Consider the following 13934-nt stretch of genomic DNA (forward strand, 5'->3'; position numbering starts at 1 on the left):
ATTCGCGAATTCGCTCCAAGAATTCAGCGTTTCATTCCATTCAATTCTGCGAATTTCTTGCGCCAATTCACTGAATTTCGTTTGCAATAGTAGCATATTTTAAGGGTGAATACGTATTAGGGTTGGATACGGCGCCAATACGTATGTTGGCGGGCTTGTGAAAGAGCGGGAAAAACATAGATATCATATCGGCGTTACCATATTTTCTAACCAATTACCAAAATTCCAGAAATCGCCAATCATGTAAATATATCTACGATTTCAGCCTCAATTATCATACCTTCATCCTCAATTTCACACATTCAAATGGCTTTTGGCAAAAAAAAACAAATACATCAAGAAGAGACACACGTAAGCGAGACACAAGAAATTACTAATTTTTGTTTTAATTTGTGTTTACTGAACCGGACGGAATGGTACACCGTACTGGAACGTACCGAAATGAACCTACCCCTCCGAACTAAATTCCTCCCAACTAGAGAATTGCGAACCCGAACTGGAGCGAACCGCGAATTAGGTGACTATGAGTTGAACCGGTTCCAAGCCGATTTCTATGTACACTTTTCAAACAAGTTTTGGGTCCGATTTCGGTTCTCAAACCGGTTTAGTGGTGCACCCAATGGTAGAAGCATAGCAGCACCTAAGTTGTGAGGTTGTGGGTTCAAGTGAACGAGTAGGTCCATGATACATCACTGCTGCTAGTGGGTCCACGTGTCAGGACATGCACTGTTTACATGGCCAGAAAAGGTTGTGGTAAATTTGAAGAAAACTCTCGAAACAGAATTGACAATGAATCTTTGTATTGGTTCATCTACCCGATTCCATCCGATTCCGATTCCCGTACGCCGCCATAGCCGGAAACAGTTGGCTTTCAGACCAAGTTGTAGTCAAACGAAACAGAAGAATATATGGCCGTCAGTTTCTGTCGCCCTCTTCGGCTGCGGTTTCGTTCTGGGCCCACTTCTCGACGGCATCCACTCCAGGGTTAATCTTGTCGTCTATCAAAACGGATCCATTGATATCGGCCCTCTTCACACCAACATCTGGGTCGGTCTCTATCCCCCTTTATTCTTTCACTCCTTCAAGTTTTATTTACAGTAATTAATTAATGTCAACAACAGGTTCCTCCATTGCTTGGATTGTTCTACACCACTGTTGGTCTGCTGCAACTTTTTCTCGATCAAAAATTCTCACTCACTCCCCCTGAGGATGCTTTCCCCAAAGTTCTCGCTTCACTTGTGTGAGTATCAATCAATCTAATCTTGATACGGCTAGGGCTGCAACCGAACCGAATAAACACAAACAACACCTTGTTGTGTTCGTTGTTAAGGAAATAAACTTGTTCATGAACTGTTTATGAACACTTCCTGAACGAGATTTTATGTTCGTATCTGTTAGTTAACTTTAGGTAACCAACACAAACAAACGTTCATGAACACTTACTGAACGAGATTTTATGTTTGTATTCGTTCATTGAGGAAATGAATATGTCGGTGTTTGTTCGTAAATTTTAGGTAACGGACACAAACAAACGTTCATGAACATAAACGAACACAAACGTATATTTAATCTTGAATAAAATCGGCATTATTCATCACAAACATTACATAAATCCACCGGATTGTTAAAAATATGTATGTAATATACAATACACTAGTATTTATTAAGTATTTTTATTAGTGAGGAATTTGAAGTATTTGGATAACATATAAAAAAATTAAAAACCCTAATGAACTATCGAATACACGTTACCGACTGTTCAGGTACATAAATGAGCTAACACGGCATGTGTTCATGTTCGTTCATTTAACGAAAGGAACAAAATTTTGTGTTCATGTTCGTTCATTTATTAAACGAATGAACACAAGCGAACTTCCCGGCGAACAATTCACAGACTGTTCCCTGAACAATCGATTCATTTGCAGCCCGAATCTTGAATGCATTGGTTGAGTTGTTTGTTTGTTTATGTAATGATGTAACAGAGCGCTGGTGGTGTTCTTGGATTTAAGCGCTGAGTTGTACAAAGGTGGAGTTGAAGACAACGTGGAAGCCTACATACTGTTTGCTGGTGCTGAGTTGATGTGGTTAGCTCTGGACCGGTCTCGGCTGGGGTTCGCGCTGGCTTGCATAGTTGGTCTTGCCTGTCCGCTTGCCGAGATTCCTGTAATGAAGTAAGCCACTTTAGATTCCTTGAAGCAAGAATGGGTATATTTACAGTCATGTAATGGTGGTTTGTTTGCAGATTGTTTCACCTGTGGTACTACCCGCAGGCGAATATTGAGATTCTGGGGCAGGGTCTGGTGACTTGGACGCTCACTTGTTATTTTGCCTACACGCCATTCTTGATTGCATTGTCACGGTGGCTCAAGACGGTTGTAACCAATGCAATGGCCGAAAGGTGAATTCGTCGAAAGATATGGGGGAGCATATAGAGCAATCAAAGCTTATGAGAGATGAAGCCTCGGACAAGTGATTCATCTCTTGCATCGACAAAATGATTACATTCTTGTCTGAGTGTGGTGTTTTTTGTGATTCGACATTAGGTAACTAATAACTTTGACGACAAAAATTAATGCAGATTTCCTAATGTACATTAATGTAAATCATAGTTTAAAACCATGTTGCACTAAATGTTTTATGAAATGGGATTACTTGGAGTACATTTGTATGTCACAAGGCAGCGGTTGAAGACCATACGCTTGTGGGACATGAAACTTAAGTTATGAGTTTGCTGGATAGCAGATGGAAACAAAACCATAGAAGAACGAATTGGAAAAACAGGAGGTGTAAACGTACGTCACCGTCCCTGTTTTCAGCGTGTTGCGTACCAACGACATTGATCAGTTGAAACTTTCTATTTGGATCATTTCTCGTGTTTTCTTACGCTGAATCTTACAATTTTGTAGCGATAATGCAAGGGTAAATAAGTGTGATTATAATCGGGTGTAGGCTTTTATTTTTTGTAGTTGTATTCGACTTTGTTGAATGAACGCGACCATTGTAATCATTTAACGTCTAGTGATATGAACGTGTCTATGGACATATACCCAGTGTTAATGTATTATTTTGATCACTTATCACTTTACAACTTTACATAAAATTCAAATCCCATCAAAAACTCATATATCCAATTTCAAAGTTAGGTTATATAATCACAATAAACTGTTTGTAATAAATTCTAATTATCATATACATGATTATTCAATATTACTGATGACAAACATAACTCTAATTTTCAGGAATTACTTATGAATTTCAAATCAAAATCATTTAGAAGTTCCTACCATTGAGAAGAAGGTTCTAAAAGTAGGGTTGTTGATTGAGCTGAGTTAAGCAGAGCTAGTCCAAGTTCGAGCTTGGCTTGAATTTTAAATTAAGAAGCTAAAGACGTGAGCTTGAGCTCAATCTCACTTGGCTCGGGTTGGCTCGTTTTAAAAGAAATTGGCTCACTATGTTGACACTCGGTTTGGCTTGGTCAGAGTGCTACGACTTAAAAAAAAGATCATGATGTGAATTGGACCAAATAATGATGGAGAGTTGGGCTATAAATTAAAAGTTGGGTTGATGCAAATGAGCTAACCTTTGCTCAACTTGGATCGTGTAATCGTTTACAAACTAAGCTAATTTCAAGCCCATTTTTTCGAGCAAGCTACGAGCCACTTGCTATTTAGACAGTCACAGTCCTAGCTACAAGAACACTCACCAAATGAGCTTTCTTTTCTTCAATTCATCCATTGAAAGTATAGTTGAGTTTAGTTCACTAACTTGATCCTTAAATCTCTATTGATACTCTTCCTTTTTCTTGTAAGGTCCATATGCTCTTATAATTTTTTCTCTGGTGACCTCAAACCATCAGTAGCTGACCTTCGACAGCCCGTCGCCGTCCCCCACACTGCATGGCCTAATATACTGTACAAAACACTAAGAGTGGTACATGAATAGATAAACAACATCGGTAATAGTGACAAGTTAGAATAATGACCTTTGATGCAAGTGTCATAATTTATAATGACAAATAGTAATTTATTTATCTGTGTTAGATATTAATTACATTAGTTATGCATGAACATGTATTAGACACTGATATAAAAGTGTCTTAATTTCATTGGACTATAATTACAAGACCAATACATCAATAATTTTTTTACGGCTGTCGCAACTGGTACGACGAACAAACTAGTACTCACACAGGTCACGTTCGATCCGTGTCAGGCGCTAGGCATTGAAACACCACGAACCGCACAACTACGTGCCAGTTGATTGTGGGTCAGAAACCCCACTAAAGTGGGTAAACCTTATCACCTCCCCCAAATCAATTGGTGTGTGGATCATTGACCGAATACATCGTTAAATAGTTATTAAAATTCAGTCATATAAAATGTGTTCTTATCGTGAATGTTATACATATAATAATTTATTTATTGCTAAGAAAACCAAAAGTAAATAGTGCATGTTTCATGACTAACATAGTTTCATAAGTTATAAGAGTACATAAGTTTTTAATTAATTATAAGGGTGGAGATACAATAGGAAGTTTATTTGGCTAGAAGGCTAGGAAGTGATCTTGATCATCCATTAAGTTAATCAAGGGCTAAGATTAAATCAGTGAAATTGAAAAGAAGAAAAGAGGCGCGTGAGTTTGTTCAAGGGCATTCTAGTCAATCCAAACCAATAGTTTCTCTCTCCTTCAATCCCCCCCCCATTTTTTAAACGTTAATAACTCTTTCATACGACATTATTTTTTTATAAAAATTGCACCAAAAAAACGAGCGTTTTTTATCTTTAAAACGAGTATACTATTGCTATATTTAAAAAAAAAAATTAAAACCCAGTTGCGTAAAACGCAATAGAAAAACCACCAGTTATGTAAAACGCAATGAAAAAAAAAACCTAAAAAATGACATTTTTCTAAAACGCAATGCACCAAAAACACAAAGAAATGACTTATTTGTAAAACGCAATGGTCAGAAAACACAAAGAAATGTCTTATTTGTAAAACGCAATGGCCAGAAAACACATAAAAAAGTGTTTTACCTAAAACGCAATGCACAAAAAACACAAAAAAAGATGTTTTACCTAAAACGCAATGACCAGAAAACACAAAGAAATGTTTTATTTGTAAAACGCAATGCCAGAAAACACTTAAAAATATCTGTTTTCTAAAACGCAATGACCTAAAAAAACAAAAGAAAGTGTTCTCTGTAAAACGCAATGGATTGAAAACACCTAAAAATGTGTTTTACCTAAAACGCAATGACTAAAAACACTTCAAAAATGTGTTTTACCTAAAACGCAATGACTAAAGATACTTAAAACTGTTTGTGAATTGTCTGTGAACTTATGGACACATAAAAGTGTTTGTGAACTGTTTGTGAATTGTAAAACGCAATGGACACATAAAACTGTTTGTGAACTGTTTGTGAATTGTCTGTGAACTGTCTGAATTACTGTATTCGAAATGAGCCAATTTCTGGAAAATTAATTTTTCTGATGCAGCTCAACCCCAGCCAGGGGCTCTGCCCCTTGGACCCCGCCAGGGGCTGCCGCCCCTGGGACCCCGCTACCAGGGGCTGCCGCCCCCGGACCCCCGCCAAAATCGTAAAACGCAACGACAAAATAAAAACCCAGATCGTGAAAATGAAATTAAAGAATTTCATACATGGATCGAAGCCGGTTTCTTCATCAATTGACGAAATTTGAATGATAGAAATACTTACCAGCGATTGAATCAAACAAATCGAGTGATTATCTTCAAAATCACCAGAAAAAACGAGATTTTGAATGAAATTAAACTGGGTTTTCTTCGAAAAAAGCTGAAGAACACGTTGATCGAGTTTTGAATCATTGATTGGTGATGAAAATCGCACTATAATGTAGTGATTATTGAGATAGAAAGTGAAGAAATGGTTGAAGATGGTGAGTTTTGAAAATGGTGGGTTTTGAAGTTACTGGGTTTTGAAAAAGGAAGAAGAAGGAGTTGGATTGACTAAAATACCCTTTTTCTTTATTTTAAATGTTGCCACATGTCATAATTCTATGGCTTCCTATCTTTCCTAGCCAAAATTAAGTTTCTATTTGATTTTTCCCATAATTATAAAACCATTAATAAAGTTTTTCTTTTTAATTATGTATTTAAGGATAGCATTGTATCATGATAGATAGATTCTGGGCACCATCAAAGGAATTAATTTTGCTAATTATAAAATCATGATACTTGACACCAGCCACACCACAAAACAAGTGAAAAATCAAATGGCGGACTAGGGTTTTTTCAAACCCAAATTCAAAATCAAAATCAAAGCCCTAAATTACACCACCACCACCATCACCACCCCAACCAATGGACAACAACCCCACCTCACTCTCCTTCTTAACCAAAGGCTCCAAAGTTGAAGTCTCCTCAACCCAAGACGACTCCACCGGCGCCTGGTACGTCGCCACCGTCATCCACCCACCACCTTCCATCATCGCCCCTAACCACCACACTCGCAACAACCTCGTTTACGTCGAATACCACAATCTTTTATCAGACGACGGTTCTTCCACCCGCTTGAGAGAATACGCCAACATTTCTTACGTCAGACCCTCACCTCTTCCTGATTCTAACCCCCCCAATTTCCAGTTATACGACGTCGTTGAAGCTTTTTATAGAGACGGCTGGTGGACCGGTGTTGTTACCGGGGTTGTTGACACGTGTAAGTTTGTTGTTGGTTTTGAAAACCCTTCTGGGGAAGTTGAGTTTCGTGGGTCTGAGTTACGGCTGCATAAGAAATGGGTCGGTGGCAAATGGGTGCAGCAGCCTCACAAGCAGGTTTCATTTTTACGTTTTTTAACTTGTTTTTTTAGTAATAGTTTATGAATTACTGTGTATGCACTCTCTATTTGTGCTAGGGTTTGTTGTTCTTACAAATAGACATCTGTTTTGGGAATTATTTATTGTTAATTGTGTCGGGGGTTGAAATGTGCAACCCGAACCCGACATGTATTATCATTCATGTCAAAGATTTCAACCCTGACATGCACACTCATAAATTAGTGTTTATGTACTTACTCTCTTTTTGTGCTAGGGTTTGTTGTTTTTACTAAAAGACATTTAATTTGGGGATTATTTGGTGTCGGGTTGATGGGTTGCGGGTTGGTGGGTTGAAATGTAGAATTCGAACCCGACCTATATTATTATTTGTGTCAAAGATTTCAACCCTAATCTTCACACACATAAATTCGGGTCAACCCAAACACGACCTGTTTAACTTGTCTTCTTCACCATACAGTAAGGGTGAAGAGGGCACAATTTGGTAACCCTTTCGGGTAGTTTGGGTAAATAGGGTACACTGGGGGTGATGCTTCGGGTGGTGAATTCTAGTAGCAAAGTTAGGTTCAAGAATCCGAATTTTTACCAACGACAAATGATTGTTTTGTGTTGAAAAGTTATTTCGGGTACTATGGGTGGTTTCGGAACATCTTTGCAACAAATTTGGGTACTTTTTGGTAAAAATGAGGTGGCACATGGCTAAGATATTTGGAATTCAAACGGAACGGTAAATTAAGATAGATCAACGGCTATTTTTCGGATACAGAAAAAAGGTTTTTATTGGACCAAGCTCATCACCATGGGGAGCACCGATACCCAAAAACTTCGGCGGTTCAGCACCGGCGCCGTCTAGCACCGGCGCCGGTGCTATCACCACCGACACAAACTGTAGGGCGATCTAAACGTGATACAGGATAAAGAAATCACCACCCGTTTCAAGTTTACCTTTCAAAGAACACCTCTCAAATATGTCAAATTTGTGCTAGCAATGGAGCAATTAATTCAACTCAAAATCCATTGAGAAAAACCAACCAAGCGAGAAAATTCTCATTCATTCGTTAAACACGCACTCATGAACCTTCAATTGCTCAATCAAGGAATTAAACTTCTCAATGTCTTTTTCACATATTCCTTAGCGATGGCTCAGACTTCAAAGGCTCCAGTTTGCCTCCAAATCCTTTGCATTTGCTGACAACATATTTACATTCTCCTACCGAGCCGTAGAACTATCAGATTCGAATTCCTTAAATTTTGATAACAGGAGAAGAATATGTTGTTGGAGAATGTGAAAAAGACATTGAGAAGTTTAATTCGTTGACATTTCTTGTGTTAATTATCTCATGTGTGTGGGTTAATTTATTCGTCTATGCTAGCTCAACCGTGGTGCGTTGAGTGTTGTTCTTAGAAACGATATCTTAACCGGAGTGGTGTATCTGTATATTCGATTGGACGTCGCAGCCCTACCGTTTTGTTTGGTGGTGATTCTGTATCCTAACGAGCCATAGAACTATCTTTTATATTACCGTTTGATTTGAACCGGTGATTCAGAGTCGTACTCCTATCACCCTTCACCCTAAGGTAGTGTTCGTTTCGTAGAATGTAATGGAATTTGAATTGGATTTTAAAGAATTCCTTTGAAATCCGTAATGCGTTTGGTTGGTATAATTAAGAATCCATTTCATTTTGTGAAAAGAACACTACCTAAGTATTATGGTTGTTTACGTGGAAATAGATTATTATCTCCGAGGATCCATTTTTATACGTTTCTATCACGTTATATACATGCTTTAATTTTGATCTTGGTGTAAAAATCTTGTAACTTGAGAGGTTTATTTGTTGTTGATCTGACGATGCTAAATTCTGTATTCATGCTTCTGATTTCGGTTTTTTTTCTCGGAAAATTATCGGAAGGTAACAGCAGGATGGATGTTCACTGTGGGAAAAAAGGTGGAAGTGTCTTTTGAGAAAGAAAGTTTGCGTGATGTTTGGTTTCCTGCAACGGTACTGAAAAACTCAGGCAACTCGACTTTTCTAGTTGAGTATCGGCAGCCAGGAGCTGGTGATGAGGGAGTTCTTCAAAAAGTTACGGTGGATTACCATCATATTCGACCCTCGCCACCTCATCTGAGGGATAAGAATTTTGTTTTGTTGGAAAAGGTTGATGCTTATTATGATTTTGGCTGGTGGTGTGGGGTAATCACCAAATCACTTGCTGATAATAGGTATAATGTGTTCTTTAAACATACAAAAAAGGAACAGGAGTTTATTTACTCGAGAGTTAGGCCACATATGGAATGGAAAGGGGGCAAATGGTTCAGCACTTCTCAGGTATTCAATTTATTATATATGTTGGTTAAATGGTCTACCATAAATTCAGATATTCGTATATACTTGAAAATGTCTGTTAAATGCAATATATAAGTAGTCCCAGGGGTGGCAATCGTGTTGGTTTGGTGGGTTCAGTTTGATAGAACCCAAACACGACCCTTATATTTAATTTATTCGTATCAAAGTTAACTCTAACTCAGACACACTTAAAACCTGAACACCACTAGTGTCTTAAACTAGTTACACATGTCAACCCAAACACGATATTGACCAACTAAAAACCCGATAATTTTCATGTCGGGTTCGTGCCATGTTTCGGGTCATACCAGGAATTGCTATCTCTGATAAGTGCATTCACACACACGCACACGTATATTGAAAAGATAAGCATCCACTATTATTTGAGCAAGGTAAGTCGTTTTACAGTACTTGTTTCAGGATTGTATATATATCAAGTATTGAACTTAGATCTGCTTCGTGGCCTATCAAGTCTTAGTTTTTTTTTTGCACACTGGTTTCTTATAATCACCTGAATATTAATTCTGTGAAGGGTGACGCGGCTGTGAGGACACCTCATTCCTTGATAGATAATAAAATTGAGCAAGCAGCTCCAATCATTGGTAAACAGTCTTCTGTAGCAACGTCAGTAACAAAGAGTGAACACCAAAAAAATCTTGATAGCAACGATAAGACCTCACCAAATGATGAAACTATGAATGACGATTCGGTTAGAAAAAAGAAGCACACATCCGTTGGTCAATCTGACGGCGTTGACTCTGAAGTAAGTGGAATGACTGACCAAGGCTTTAGTAAAAAGGGTGGCACGGCTGATCAGATTGAGCAGGCAACACCTAACGTTGGTAAACAGTCTCCTGTTGCAACATCGATAATGACGAGAAAAAGACAAAAACATCTTGATAGCAATGATAAGACTTCACCAGACGATGAAATTACTGAAGATGATTCAAGTAAAAAAGAGAAACACTCATCTGTTGGTCAACCCGAGGGGGTTGACTCTGAAGTGAGTGGTAAAAAGGGTGACACGGCTGTGAAGACAGCTCATTCCTTGATAGATAATCAGATTGAGCAGGCAACCCCAATCACTGGTAAACGGTCTCTTGTTGCAACACCAATAACGAAGAGTAAACGGCAAAAGAATCTTGAGAGCAACGATAAGACCTCACCAAACGATGAAATTGTGAATGATGATTCAAGTAAAAAAGAGAAACACCCATCTGTTGGTCAACCCGAGGACGTTGACTCTGAAGCGAGTGGTATGACCGACAAAGCCTTTAGTAAAAAGGGTGACACGGCAGATATTCCGATTGAGCAGGCAACTTCTATCATTGGTAAACAGTCTCCTGTTGCAACATCGATATTGACGAGAAAGCGACAAAAAAATCTTGATAGCAGTGATAAGACGTCACCAAATGATGAAATTATGAATGATGATTCAAGTAAAAAAGAGAAACACCCATCTGTTGGTCAACTCGAGGGTGTTGACTCTGAAGTGAGTGAAATGACTGACCAAGCCTTTAGTAAAACGGAGAATCTTTCTCATGGAAAGAAAGTGGTGAGTTGAATATTAATTAGGCAATAATTGGTTTTGTTTATTCCTTCACTTTTATTGTTCATGAGGGAAAGTTGACTTTTGACTTATTGCAGCAAAGTAAACGAGGAAAAAGCATTGAACCAAAAGTTCCAACAACATGCTCATCGAAAAAGAAGGGAAAGGGGAGTAGGTTAATTAATGAGCTCAAAAGCTTGCAAACTTTGACAGACGGTGTGATTAATCGAATCCTAGTTTTCTTTATGTTTATTTAAAAAAAACCCTTATATATGCATATATGTAATAAGCACTCAAGGTGAAAGTGTGAAACTCCTTTTCAGGATCTGAAGTTGACTTGGTCAAACCCAGAACCCGAGCATCTGTGGAACAGGAAGATGCTACCGATGATTTTGTCTTTGTTGTCATGGGTTTGCAGTGTAATAAGATGACGGTATCACAAGAGGAGATGGTTCAGAATCTGCCTGATGAAAATAATCAAGATGTTGCTAAAAGCGACACAACACAACCAGACGTTCCACTGGCAGTGGCACCACTAACAGAGGTTGATCAGGTGAGAAAATTATTACAATTGCTAGCAACAAAACAATTATTTTAGTACTTGTATTAGAAATCATAGAGCGGTTGGAATTAGGGATGTGCACGGTTCGGTTCGGTTTTGTGGTAAAACCGAATGTTCGGTTTTCGGTTTTCGGTTTTTGATAACCGTTCAGTTTCAGTTTTAGCAACGGTTCGGTTCGTTTTTGGAACAAAATTACGAAAGATTCCAAAATATAAGGATATTTCTTAGATGTTTACATTTAAGTTATTATATTTAACCTTTCTAAATAATATGTTCACATAAGGCTAATCTTCTAATCTATTTTAGGTTTCTCCAAAGCTTTTATTAAGACATTTTCTTTTATAATACTTTGAAGATCATTTAATTTTTATATTAATTTTGTTATTTCTTGTAGGCAATAGATAAATCAGTTCAGTTATAAATAAACATGTTAATGTTTTAATTATAAATACAAAACATTCAAGAATAAAATTAATAAGTTCTACTAGCATGGGTGAAACACTAAAACTACTTAAACTTAAACATAAAAACATATGGATTTGGCCTGCTATTGTAACTTATCGGTTCGGTTCGGTTTTTTTTTCGGTTATTGAAAATGGCCATCTAAAAACCGAACCGAAATTTTCGGTTATTAGAAATCCAAAACCGACCTGTCGTTTTTGTTTCGGTTCGGTTTTTCCGGTTATTGAAAATGGTTATCTAGAAGCCGAACCGAAATTTTCGGTTATTAGAAAACTAAATACCGACCCGTCGTTTTTGTTTCGGTTCGGTTTTTTCGGTTATTTTGGTTACGATTTGGTTTTCTCGGTTTTCTGCTCACCCCTAGTTGTAATGTTTTTCATGTGCACGATAGGAGGGAAATGAAGGGAATGTTGCATCTGTTGCACTCAAAAGGAAAAGGGGTAGACCGTTTAAGTCACAAGCCTTAAGCCCCAAGACTCCTGCCACAGGTAACCTTTAAACTTTCTAAGTTACATACAATCGTGCTTGAAAGTTTATCGATGCATAGTTTTTAACATTAAAAAAGTCATTGCAGTTGATCACGAGATCCGAAATGTTGTTCCATCGACACTTTCTGTGGTGGAAGATGGTCAAAGGAGAGAAGTTGACTTGACTACAAGTTCAGAAACCAAATCGCTGGAAGAGAACCAGGGACCTGTAAACGAGCAACCGGTTGCAGAAAAACAGAATGAATCATTGGTTAAAGACAAGCTGCCAAATGAAAATAATACCGATTTACATGTTCAAGAGGGTACGCAGACAAAAAGGTATCCAGCAAGGAAAAGAAAACAAGCAAAGCGACGGACAATCAGTATAAACGCTAAATCTCCAGCTCAAGGTATACTAAAGACTTCTTGATAAGTTGATGTATCATCGTTACAATTTACATAAATGATTATGTGTTGATTTGTTTTCAACGGTTTTTCGTGTAGACTCTCGAGATGCATCTAAGGAAAAAGCAGACGGGAGCTTGGAGAAGAATTCAACAACAGAAGCTTCTGTCGGTGTAGACTCTCTGGTCACAGGTAGATCCCATTTTGTCGATTTTTTTTATTTTTCTCGACTATTTTATAACCGACACCAATCGAATCTATCTCTAGAGGGAACTGTGGAGCAATCGTCAAAGGCAAGTGAGGGATGGTTGACTTCCGGAAACTTTCCATTTATCAGAAGTACGACACTTTGGAAAACATTAGAATCAATGGACGCCTTCCGGATGCTTCCACAGAAACCGCATTTTCGTCCGCTATTGGAAGGTGTAAGAGAGGGCGCTCAAGAAGGATTAGCCATTGGTACCATGGTTACATTTTCAACCATGTTTGACAAGACTCGCAGTCTGAGATTAGACGATCCACGAAGTGCAATAGGGGACTGTTTGGAAACGCTTGTAGAACTTGAAAACAACGGGTTTGATGTGAAGGCGTTAAGAGAGCGGTTGACCGGATTGCTTTTGATCAAAGACAAACAGGAGGGATTGAAAGAAAAGTCGAAAGGGTTTGTTGAGAAACTGGAGGAAGATAAAACGGACGGAAAGAGAATCGAGGAAGAGATGGAAGAAATCAATAGACAGATGAGGGAATTGGAGGAAAGAAGGAAACAGGCAATGTTGAAGAAGGAAAAAAGACTTTCGGAGTTGCGTGTGATGGAAACAGTAATCGATGGAATTAAACAAGAAATAAGGGAAGTTGAAGCGGAATTTGATGAGTTAGCTGCTGCCCCCTTTGTGGTATGATTAGTGGGTCTGGTTAGATTTGTTGTTGGTGATGTTGTTTTCATATGAATGCGAGTTGTAAAATCATGCATATATTTATCTAACCGCTTACAAACGACAGGCGTTCGTTGTTGAAAGAGTTTACTTCAAGCTGATATGGGTTTTTTTTTTTCACAATGTTCTCTTTTCTTTTGCACCAAATTTTATTGATTATGCAAGTTTTGGTGTTCCTTTTGGCTGAAAAAGATGATGTGGCATGGGATGCACTAGAGATAGGATTTTGGTCTGTCCCAAAATATATGGATGTATATATTATGCATTGCTGTTTTACATAGGTTGTGTCAGGTAGGCATCGGGTTGGGAAAAAAATATATTACACACAAATAACAATTCAACAAATAAATGTTTTGAATTGATAAAACATGTGCTGAAGATTTATTTCTCAAAGTATGTT

At 38.0% G+C, this 13934-nt stretch overlaps 2 protein-coding genes across 3 annotated transcripts; both read left to right on the top strand.

The window, feature by feature from the left end:
- Nucleotides 1-635: 635 nt before the first annotated feature.
- Nucleotides 636-3007, top strand: LOC110936375. Its single transcript, XM_022178744.2, has 4 exons — nt 636-1047; nt 1122-1240; nt 1983-2171; nt 2243-3007. The coding sequence occupies exons 1-4, from the start codon at nt 790-792 to the stop codon at nt 2400-2402; spliced, it is 726 nt and encodes a 241-aa protein (XP_022034436.1). The 5' UTR covers nt 636-789; the 3' UTR covers nt 2403-3007.
- Nucleotides 3008-6215: 3208 nt separating this feature from the next.
- Nucleotides 6216-13654, top strand: LOC110936372 (DUF724 domain-containing protein 3). Of its 2 annotated transcripts, none has more exons than XM_022178741.2 (9): nt 6216-6811; nt 8723-9139; nt 9690-10712; nt 10805-10922; nt 11030-11259; nt 12122-12218; nt 12305-12607; nt 12702-12794; nt 12870-13654. In XM_022178741.2, the coding sequence occupies exons 1-9, from the start codon at nt 6341-6343 to the stop codon at nt 13499-13501; spliced, it is 3384 nt and encodes a 1127-aa protein (XP_022034433.1). In that variant the 5' UTR covers nt 6216-6340; the 3' UTR covers nt 13502-13654. The 2 variants fall into 2 exon arrangements, with proteins under 2 accessions (XP_022034433.1, XP_035844504.1); XM_035988611.1 differs by having other exon boundaries at nt 6238-6811; nt 8730-9139.
- Nucleotides 13655-13934: the final 280 nt, after the last annotated feature.

The sequence above is a fragment of the Helianthus annuus genome, chromosome 4 (genome assembly GCF_002127325.2).
Source record: "Helianthus annuus cultivar XRQ/B chromosome 4, HanXRQr2.0-SUNRISE, whole genome shotgun sequence".
Classification (NCBI taxonomy): Eukaryota; Viridiplantae; Streptophyta; class Magnoliopsida; order Asterales; family Asteraceae; genus Helianthus; species Helianthus annuus.